Source organism: Oryx dammah, unplaced genomic scaffold, assembly GCF_014754425.2.
Source record: "Oryx dammah isolate SB20612 unplaced genomic scaffold, SCBI_Odam_1.1 HiC_scaffold_27, whole genome shotgun sequence".
Classification (NCBI taxonomy): Eukaryota; Metazoa; Chordata; class Mammalia; order Artiodactyla; family Bovidae; genus Oryx; species Oryx dammah.
The window spans coordinates 13,961,155-13,970,882 of record NW_024070211.1 but is presented as its reverse complement, the minus strand read 5'-3'; the positions used below and the strand labels follow the sequence as shown (position 1 = coordinate 13,970,882).

At 51.7% G+C, this 9,728-nt stretch overlaps 1 protein-coding gene across 5 annotated transcripts in view; it reads left to right on the top strand.

Moving 5' to 3' along the window:
• Positions 1–6,041, top strand: part of COL16A1 (collagen type XVI alpha 1 chain) — a 55,111-nt gene extending 49,070 nt beyond the window's left edge. For all 5 annotated transcript variants that reach the window (XM_040227993.1, XM_040227995.1, XM_040227996.1 and 2 more), the window contains 5 exons: positions 3,312–3,401; positions 3,764–3,830; positions 4,522–4,698; positions 4,867–4,944; positions 5,687–6,041. In XM_040227993.1, coding sequence (XP_040083927.1) covers positions 3,312–3,401; positions 3,764–3,830; positions 4,522–4,698; positions 4,867–4,944; positions 5,687–5,889 — 615 coding nt within the window. In that variant the 3' untranslated portion in view covers positions 5,890–6,041. The remainder of the gene's footprint in view (positions 1–3,311; positions 3,402–3,763; positions 3,831–4,521; positions 4,699–4,866; positions 4,945–5,686) is intronic.
• Positions 6,042–9,728: the final 3,687 nt, after the last annotated feature.

Below are 9,728 nucleotides of genomic sequence, written 5' to 3'. Positions count from 1 at the left end.
CACCTCCCCCTCTGGGGCCTTGGAATTGGGGGACAGGGTCCCTCGAGCTCAGTGTCTGCCTCTGGCTCTGTGGGGTTCACTCTTCCCTCCCGCCATCTCCATCTTTTTCTCTAGGGCCCGAAAGGAGACCGTGGAGCCACTGGAGAAAGGGGCCTTTTAGGTCTTCCAGGCCAACCTGGCCCCCCTGGACACCCTGGTCCCCCGGTAAGACCCCACCTCTCAGGGCTCAGCCCCGGGGGAAAGGGCCAGTGGACTTTGTCAGTTGCACACAGCCCTGCACCTCAGGGGTCTCTGGGGAAGGAGGGGTATTCAGCACCACAATGGCAGCTTGGAGCTTGTGCCCAAGGATCGCATCCTATTTGGAATAAAGGACACGCTGTACAAGCCAGCACTGGGCCAGCCACGCAGCAGACGGCTGCCTCTGACCTAGCACTCACGTGCACATCCCTCCTTGAGGTGTTGGACAGGGAAACTGCTCCCTGTTCCACCCCTGTCCCCTCCCCAGGGGAGTTTGTTGGTCGCAGAGAAAACCTGTAAACGTCAGGCACCCAAACGCAGTGTTATTGCTGGAGCTCTCTCAGCAACTCTGAAACCACGCCTTAGTGTCAGTTAGCGTGTATACCCAGAGCTGTGATACACTGATCCCTGACGCTGGGCTGAATGGTGACCTACATGCCTGACATGTTGTCATTCAGTCTGTACTGCAACCCTATTTAGTAGGTCTGATTGTCCCCGTTTTACAGATGAAGGAACCAAGGCTTAGCAAGGTTGAGTAGGGTGCCCAGAGTCACACAGCTATTAAGTATTAAGAGGCTGCCTGACTCCATAACTTGGGTCCAGAGCCACTCTGCGATACTCCCTCTTTCAGAGGTTCCAGGCAGGTGGACCACATCAGGTGGAACTGACTGCCAGGCTCAGGGATGAAAAATCTCCCAGGGGACTGAGGCAGGGACCCAGGTCTCCTAGCCTGCAGGCTGGGGTGCTTTCTACCCAAGTGGACTTCCTTCTGGGGGGGCAAGAGCAATGCCCCTGGGGCTAGTGCCCTGGAACGGAGTGGATGACTCCAGCCAATCTGCCAAGAGGCTCGAGTCTTGCCGCCCACTCCTCTGATTCTTGCCATGAGCCCTGGGCAGGCAGGTCCCATCAGTCCTCCGTCCCTCCTGCCTATAGGCTAAAAACCTCCAGAGTCCCCTGACGAATCTGCCAGTTGCCAGGCAAGCATAGATTGCTCTTCCCCAGCATTTCACTAGAAGTGAGCAGGTCCCAGGGGGCAGCCTCTCCTGTCTTGGGGAAGGAGTGGACACTGAGGCTGCCCTGGCCAAACTCTGGGACTTCATCAAGGTCAGAGGTTCACAGGTTCACAACCTTCAGTGTCTTCATTCAGCAAACACTGAACATACACTCAGAGCCAGGAAATGTGTGAGATGCCAGGATCTCCGGCAAAAAGCAGGGCAGGGGCAATCTGCTCTTCCCTCCCAGAGCTCAGTTGAGGGGTGGCTGGGGCCAGGCTGGAGCATGGCATGGGGTCTGAGTGTCCACAGCCTGTGCCACTCCCCTGAGTGTCCGGGGGAGGTGGGGAGGATTGTGGCTCCCAGGTGGAATGGGGGCTGGCCACGCCTAGTGGGTGAGGTGAGGCATGAAATGCCAAGCTGGGTTGGGGCTCATCACAAGCTCGTTGCTCTCTGCTCCCCAGGGTGAACCCGGCATGGATGGCGCAGCTGGCAAAGAGGTACCATTGTGCTGGGCTTCTCATTTTCTCTCGGGGATGCTTCTTTTAGCTCCTGGCTTTGCCCTGACCCCTCTTCATTCACTCGGTAAATGCTCCCTGTATGTACAGACTGTCTCTGGATGGATATACAGGCAACTGGTGCCCTTGTTATTACAGGAGAGGAACTGGGCCTAGGAAGAAGGATGAGAGTGAGCCTTGCTTTTCACTCTTCTTCTTTTTTTTTTTTTTAAACCATATACCTGGTCAAAAAAAGCCAATGATAATAATAAAGTCCAAATAAACATCTCCTGGGGACCAGCTCTTGCCAGGCACTCCCTTTCATTCTGACTTCTCACCTCTCTCTGTGACAAGGGACCCACCTAACACAATCATATGAGGCCACGTCCTGGAAACATAATTCTCCCTTCCCACTGTCCATGTTCTTGGCAGGGAGGTTCTCATCCTTTCTTGCACAGAACCCAGTAGGACACGGTTTGGGGGCCTGATGCTTTGGAAGGTCCTTTCATGACACCTGTTTCCCCTGGATGGTTTGGGGATGCTGCCCAGACTTCACCCCTGACTCCTGCTTTCTTCTAGGGACCCCCTGGAAAGCAGGGACTCTATGGACCCCCAGGTCCAAAGGTGAGTTGGGCACTGGCTGGGTTTAAGAGGAGCAGCTCAGGAGCTGATGAAGCCCAGCCCGGAGCTCTGACTTTAGCCATGGAGAGGAGACACAGCAAGGCCAGTGGGCAGGGAAGAGAAGTGGGCAGAACCTGGCGCAACCTCGTCTCTGAAGACTTCTCACGTGGGGCTGTTCCAAGGTTCTTAGCTGTGGTGGGAAGCACGGAACCCTCGTGTTCATTCACTCCTGATTGATTCATGCATTCTTTCGGCGAGCATCCGCTTGGCTTTACTCACCTGCCGGGCCCTCTGTCCTAGCCTTGGGCCCGGTGCCCACTTAGTCCAGTCACACTTACACTGGAGCCTGTTGGGTTTTAGATGCAGTGCTATGGAATCAGAGGGAGGGAGCGGTCCACTCAGCCTGGGGCGCCAGGGAGACTGCACAAAGAACAGGGACCTTACAGCCGAGTGGGAGGACACTGGAGAGAGGGAAGGCATTCCAGGCAGGGAGGACTAAGACACACGGCTGAGTCAGAACTATAACCAGCAAGGTGTGGTTGGAAGCAAACGGGCAGGAAAACGAGGCTGGAGAAGACGTAGCTGGGACCCCATCATGGCCGAGGAATTGAACCTTTATGCTGAGGGCAATTGGGAGACATGGAAATTTCTCAGCAGGGAGTAAGAACATGGAAACCATCGTTTAAAAGGACTGCTTTGTGGGCAGAGCAGACACGGGGCAGCCTGTCAAGATGCTGTGGTCCAGAGGGAGATGCTGGGGGCTGGGTGCGGCACTGAGGCCGGGGGCAGACCCCTGAGACCCCGTGAGAGAACCTTGATGGCACTTGGCAATGCTGTGTGACTGTGTGACTCCCTGTCCTCCTAGGGTGACCAGGGACCTTCGGGACAGAAGGGCCAGGCAGGAGAGAAGGGAAGAGCTGGCATGCCTGGCGGGCCCGGCAAGAGTGGCTCCATGGGACCCGCGGGGCCGCCGGGCCCTGCAGGAGAGAGAGGCCACCCTGGATCTCCGGGGCCTGCGGGGAGCCCCGGACTGCCCGGGGTGCCTGGCTCCATGGTAAGGAGGAGGCTGGCCACCAGGGGTGCTGGTCCCACAGAGCAGGTGTGCAAGGTAGAGCGCACACCGTTTTAGAAGCTCCTATTGATGCTCTACAGAAGAGGAGCGTGAGCCCCATATGGGTGGTTCTTAACTGTGTAGGAGAGTGGAGAGGGTGCAGACCCTTCCCCTAGGAAGATGCACAGAATGTTTTCTTCCACTTTAGGGGGTTAGGACATTGGCTTCAGTGTCTGTGGGAGGCTTCTGGGACCTTTGTTCCCCAGCGCCCCTCCCCATCCTTTATTCACATGGAATCTATTCCCAGGAGAGATGAGCCCCAGACTTGAAAGTGTGACTGAGGCAGGTTTCTTCTCTTTCCTCAGGGAGACATGGTGAATTATGATGAAATCAAGAGGTTCATCAGACAAGAGATCATTAAAATGTTTGATGGTAATTGGCCGCTGAACTGGCTGGCAGTGGGTGCTTTTTACCCTTCCCAGCTGCTTCTCCACCCGACCCGAGCCTCCTTTCCCTTAAAGTATCCACCCTACTACTTACCTCACTCCCCCACTTACAGGCATCTGTTCAATTAGATTTCAGCCTTTCCTCTCACCTGCTCTGTTCAGAGACAAAATGATTCCCTCCTGCCCCCCGCCCCAAGCCCCCACTGAAGCAGAGGAGACGGACGAGAAAATTGATATCAAATGAGTCTGCAGAGAGTGAGCTCTAAATAGAGGGGCACGCAGCAGCCTTAAGATGGCTGGCATGGTTTCATTTTCAGCTTTTTCTCCTGTCGATTTGTTCATCCAACATCAATAAGCTAGGGACTGGGGAAAACATGGGCCCTTCCAGAAGGGGGCTAGGCATCTTGCTTGGGAAGCAGACCTTGAATGCCAAGCAAGGAGCCTGGACTTTATTCTGAAGCTGGTGATGGATTAATGAAGGCTGCTGGAGAAAAGAGATGCTGGAATCAGACCTGGGCTTCAGGAAGATCACCGTGGCGAGTGATGTGGGGAGACCCACCTGGGTGTTCCTTGCTCTGACATCCCTCTGAAGAAAGGCCGTCTTGGACTTTCCACCGGCAGCCTGTTGTTCTGAGTCCCCAGGGTGCCCTGTGACCTGTCCCTGTCCTTTCTTACAGAGAGGATGGCTTACTACACCTCCAGGATGCAGTTTCCCATGGAGATGGTAGCAGCTCCAGGGCGACCAGGGCCCCCAGGGAAGGATGGTCCCCCAGGCCGGCCAGGCTCCCCGGGATCACCGGGACTCCCTGGTCAGATTGGCAGAGAAGGACGGCAGGGCTTGCCCGGGATGAGAGGTAGGTCTGCCCTCCGGTTACATGCCTAGTTCTCGGGGGCACACAGAAGCATTGCACGAGGTCTGTTGTGAATATAGCATTTGCGTGTATATGTTTGTTTCAAATAATCTGACCCAGGTAGATCATTTTTCTAGTCCAGGATGGGATATCTTATTTCTTTTGTTTCAGGATTGCCTGGTACTAAAGGTGAAAAGGGAGACATTGGTGTTGGCATCGCAGGAGAAATCGGTCTCCCCGGCCCCCCAGGTAGGAAAAGTCAGTCTTGGAGACTGTGAATCTGGAACAGCTGAGAGCTCCTTTCTTAATGTTCTTTCCATAACATAGTTGCGTAGCGTCTCAAATAACCATAGGCCTATCAACCAACATCTGTAGTAATGACACTGAGTATATGAGACTCTACTAGGGCATGGGTGTGTATGTGTGTGTGTGTTGGTGGGGCAGGAGTGTTGAGGATTAGGTGCGAGATCCCGTGCCTGTTCTCAAGTCCTAACCTGGCCGAGCATGACAGAGTGGAAGAGAGTCGGATGTGGTGGGGCCAGGGAATGCAAGCTTAGGTCCCACTCATCATCTTACCGGCTAGATTACCTCGACGAGCCTAAGACAGAAATGACTGAAGATTGATAGCCTGGTTCTGAGGTGTAGCTTCACCACATGGCAGGTGTGTGACCTCTCTGAGCCTGTGTCCCCATCTCCAAAATGAGATCCTAGCTTCTTTCTCATGGAATCGTTGCGATGATTCAACGAATAATGCGGAGAAAGCACTTGGCTTCTGCTTGGCAGGTGGAAACTCTGAATAAAATTAGCCAGTGGTATTATTGTCACGTTCAGTTAATGTCAGGATCAGATCAAGTCTTCATGAAAATATGGTGTAGCTAGAGAAATAGTCATCAGATGTAAGGTACTCCTATTATTTACCATGACTGTTATTTCTTCTTTTCTTATGACCTGGGTTTCCTGATCCCCCTTCTCGGACTCCTTCCTGCCTTAGGTCCCCAGGGTCCTCCAGGCTATGGCAAGATGGGCGCGACTGGGCCGATGGGCCAGCAAGGCATTCCTGGCATCCCTGGTCCCCCAGGCCCCATGGGCCCGCCGGGCAAGACCGGCCACTGTAACCCCTCTGACTGCTTTGGGGCCATGCCGATGGAGCAACAGTACCCGCCCATGAAAAACATGAAGGGGCCTTTCGGCTGAAATCACCATTTCCATCAGATGAAGAACTCCACTGGGAACCAATGGCTCAAACTTTATAGGACTCTGGACGGGTTGTGAATGTTTGGGATTTTTAAATTGCTATTAATATTTTTTTATCAATAAATAAAGAAATAAAACTATCTGCAATCTCAGTGCCGCTGGGGTTTCTCTGGGGCTGCAGCTGCATCTCTGTCATCTTCTTCTTAACATTTGGTCCCAGGATCAAAAGGGGGCATCTCCTTCATTGCCTGTGGTCAACCAGTAAAGCTGTGGAATGCTGCTGTAGAGAGGGTCCCCAGCTCAGCTCTCCTCTCCGATACTTCTGAGTCATCCTTTGGTCCTCTGAACCACGTGTTCTATCCTTCATGGCACACTTCTCCAAGTCAGAGAGAGGGCATTGCTCAACCCCTTCTCATGAATGAACCAAAAGCAGTTTGAAGACCTCTTTCCAGCTCATAAAGGCCACTCCCTATTTTCTTCCCTAAAAGAGATGGGTGTCTGGTACCCCCACCCACCCTTTGGGGTGTGACCCAAAGCCCCATCCAGGATGCACCTTGAGAAATGCCACTTGGTGCTGAGGTACATTCATCTATCTGCCAGACAGCTCTTCCAAGCAAGCGCACTCTCTTGCCGCTCCAGTAATTCCATGATTAGAAAAGTCTGTGCGAACAGGAGGAAAAGATAAGGTGGCAGCCCCTGGCCCAGGGAAGCAGGGAGTGCTTCTCCAGGAAATGACATGGAAATTCCTTCCTGTACTGATGGAGGGCCTTCTCACCCACCCTCCTGGACTGCACATGGCATCTTTTGTTATTCTTTGTTAATCTAGCACGTGGAGTGGTTTTTCTGTACATCTTTAGCCCTAGGCCTTCAGAAAGAGGTTATATCAGTGCAAAGGGATCACGGGCAAGCCACAATGAGATCTGAGTTCATAGGCCTCCAAGTCCACTGGTACTTTGGTGATCCATCTGCTGCCTCCTTCTCCATTTGTAAAAAGGCTCAGAAGAAGAAGAAAAAAAGAGAGATGAATATTATAGAAACATTCTATCTCAGACTTCTTCCTTTTCTGCTTTTCAGATCTCTTGATCCTGATGGGATGCCTACATTGTGAGAAAGCAATAGGGCACATCCATGGGGACTTCCAGAGAAAGCCTTTTTACTGGCTCCAGCTTTCTGGACGGTTTATTCAAGATGGATAAACTTCAAAGGGATCACAGAGCAGGCTGAGAAATGTACCCGAAGTCCAGATGCTTATCCAAACTGCCTGAAGCTTTCAAACTGGCTGTCAAATCTCTCCAGAGCTGGCATTTCCAGCATGGTTTTGAAAATGCTCTTCCCCTGTTGAGCCCCAAATGCCAAGAGCTTTTCAGAACCTTTGACCTATTTTTTTTCCTGCCAGGAGCAGAAAGGTGTGCCAGTGATGAGAGAAATGAAATAAGGCAAACTCTTGAGGCTGCCAAGTGTCTCACATGATACTTTTAGATAAAGGAGGAGCCAGTTCTTATTTGATCTCTCACCAGCAATTCTCAGTTAACCCTGATTCCAACATAAAACATGAAAAAGCAAACTCATCCTCTTCGCATGGAAGTAGCAGCCAGCTTTTGACAGTGGACGAGGACAGATGTTAAAGTGCTCCCACCAGAAGGCCAGCTTCTTTTCAACCCAGTCTGTGAAGCACTAACTGATGATGGCCTTCACAACAAGAAGCACATTGGCACGAGTAGAAAGAAAGAGAAGCAAGGACCAGCTGTTGAACTGAGCAGGTTGGCTTTGAAGGCCAGAGGGGGGAACCCGCTATGAGGAAACATCAAACCCATCTCCTCTGAGGACCACCAGGGAATCGATCCTTACAGAGTAAATGATGCTTTCTTCTCTTTTCTCCTCGAGTCAAATTCATACTGTTCTTCAGGGGATCCTACAACAGGCTAGGTTTAAGCTTTCATGATTTGAGTGCTTGTCTCCTTGGAGTTGGAAATTGCTGTATTTTCTTGAACCATGAAGAACCAGATGGGAAGCTGAATTTTATAGTCTCTTCTGTTACTGTGGTCAGCAAAAAAAAAAAAAGTCATGCATTTTGCTCATAAGTAGGAGCTGGGTATGGAGAAGGCATTGGCACCCCACTCTAGTACTCTTGCCTGGAAAATCCCATGGACGGAGGAGCCTGGTAGGCTGCAGTCCATGGGGTCGCTATGAGTCGGACACGACTGAGCGACTTCACTTTCACTTTTCACGTTCATGCATTGGAGAAGGAAATGGCAACCCACTCTAGTGTTCTTGCCTGGAGGATCCCAGGGTCAGGGGAGCCTGGTGGGCTGCCATCTATGGGGTCGCACGGAGTCGGACACGACTGAAGCGACTTAGCAGCAGCAGCAGCAGCAGCAGCAGCAGCAGCAGCAGGAGCTGGGTAAGCTTTTAGGGAAAGGCAGGAGCGGCGTGCACCTTCCCCTTCTTTCAGGGAGCTTGCTCACATTCCTGCCTGTCTTCATTTCTTAGCGTATTTATTTCAGGTTTTGAAGGCAACACACAGATCATTCGGATTGGCAATTGATGAGTCCATTTCCACTTTCTATTTTGTGCCGGGAACAGTATCAGGCTCTGGGGATTCAGAGGCAACCTAGACAGATAGGGCCGCGCCCCTACCGTGTCTGGGTGGGGGCGGCAGAGTTAAACAAACAGCTACAATAACATGGGGTGATGGGGCAGTACCAGGCACCAGGGGAGCACAGAGCTGAGAGACCTAACCCTGTCTAGACAGATCGATGTAGGCAGAGGGAACGTCGTGTGCCAAGGTCCAGAGATGACTGGGGCAGCACATTGAGTGATGAGAGACAGGGCGTGTGGTTGGAATGGGGAGTGTGATGGAGGGAGGGAGACGACGGGAAGCCTGGGTTTCATATGAGGCTGTGTCGAGTCAGGTTTGCATAATAGGGAATCCTTAATTTGAGAACCCCTCTCAAATTTGAGTGAGAGGGAGAAAAGGCTGCTGCTGCCTGTTTATTCTGCAGAGAAAAATCTCCAAATCTGATGTCTTCTGGAACTGAAATCTTTTCTGTCATAATATTTTCCATTGACACCCGAATTTAACAGAGTCTGTTTAGACTCTTCACATGTGGTCCATTAACCCCCTCCAAGACTAAATCTTTTTGTCATTGTCCTGAATAGTTTGTGGGAATAGGACGTATCAATGTAGCCTCCGTATGATCTCATAATGAAAGGAGTGTGTGGCCAAATTCCCGTGCCTGCTGTTCTCATTTTCCTGTTGGTTCTGTGGAAAGCTACAAATCACCCTCTGCTCCAAGGCATGCAACTGGAATTTAAATTCTGGAACTGGATCTAGTCAGAATCAAAGAGAATTAATTCCATAATAATTAGGTGGGTATTGGTATTCCTTCTCAGTAAGCAATACTGGAGCTTGGTGTTGAACCAGGATGCCTAGAGGGAATGACGTGTCTCCAGGGGTGGTGATATTTTCGTGGATGGTCCTTCCATGACCAGGCTCTGCCTCACCTCTCATGGGTCAATCATGAGGCTTCCATGAACTCAGGAAAGTACTCTGTGCTCCAAAAAAGGGCTGGAATCCAAGTTTCCCCTTTTGGCTAAAGCTGAAACAAAAACAGGAACTTCTCCACCCACCTCCGTCTGCCTCAGGTAGCTGAGGTTTTGGAAACGAGTTGATTGTTTTCCAGTCTTTGGAAGCTCCTGACCTCCATTTTACCCAGCCCTCTCCAAAATAAACACACCTGGGCCTGCTGCAGGTCCTCAGAGGCGTAGCCCTGGACCTGGCTTTGGCTGGTCTCCGACTGCCTGAGAGATGATTTGGATACCCTTGCCCCCAGATAGCA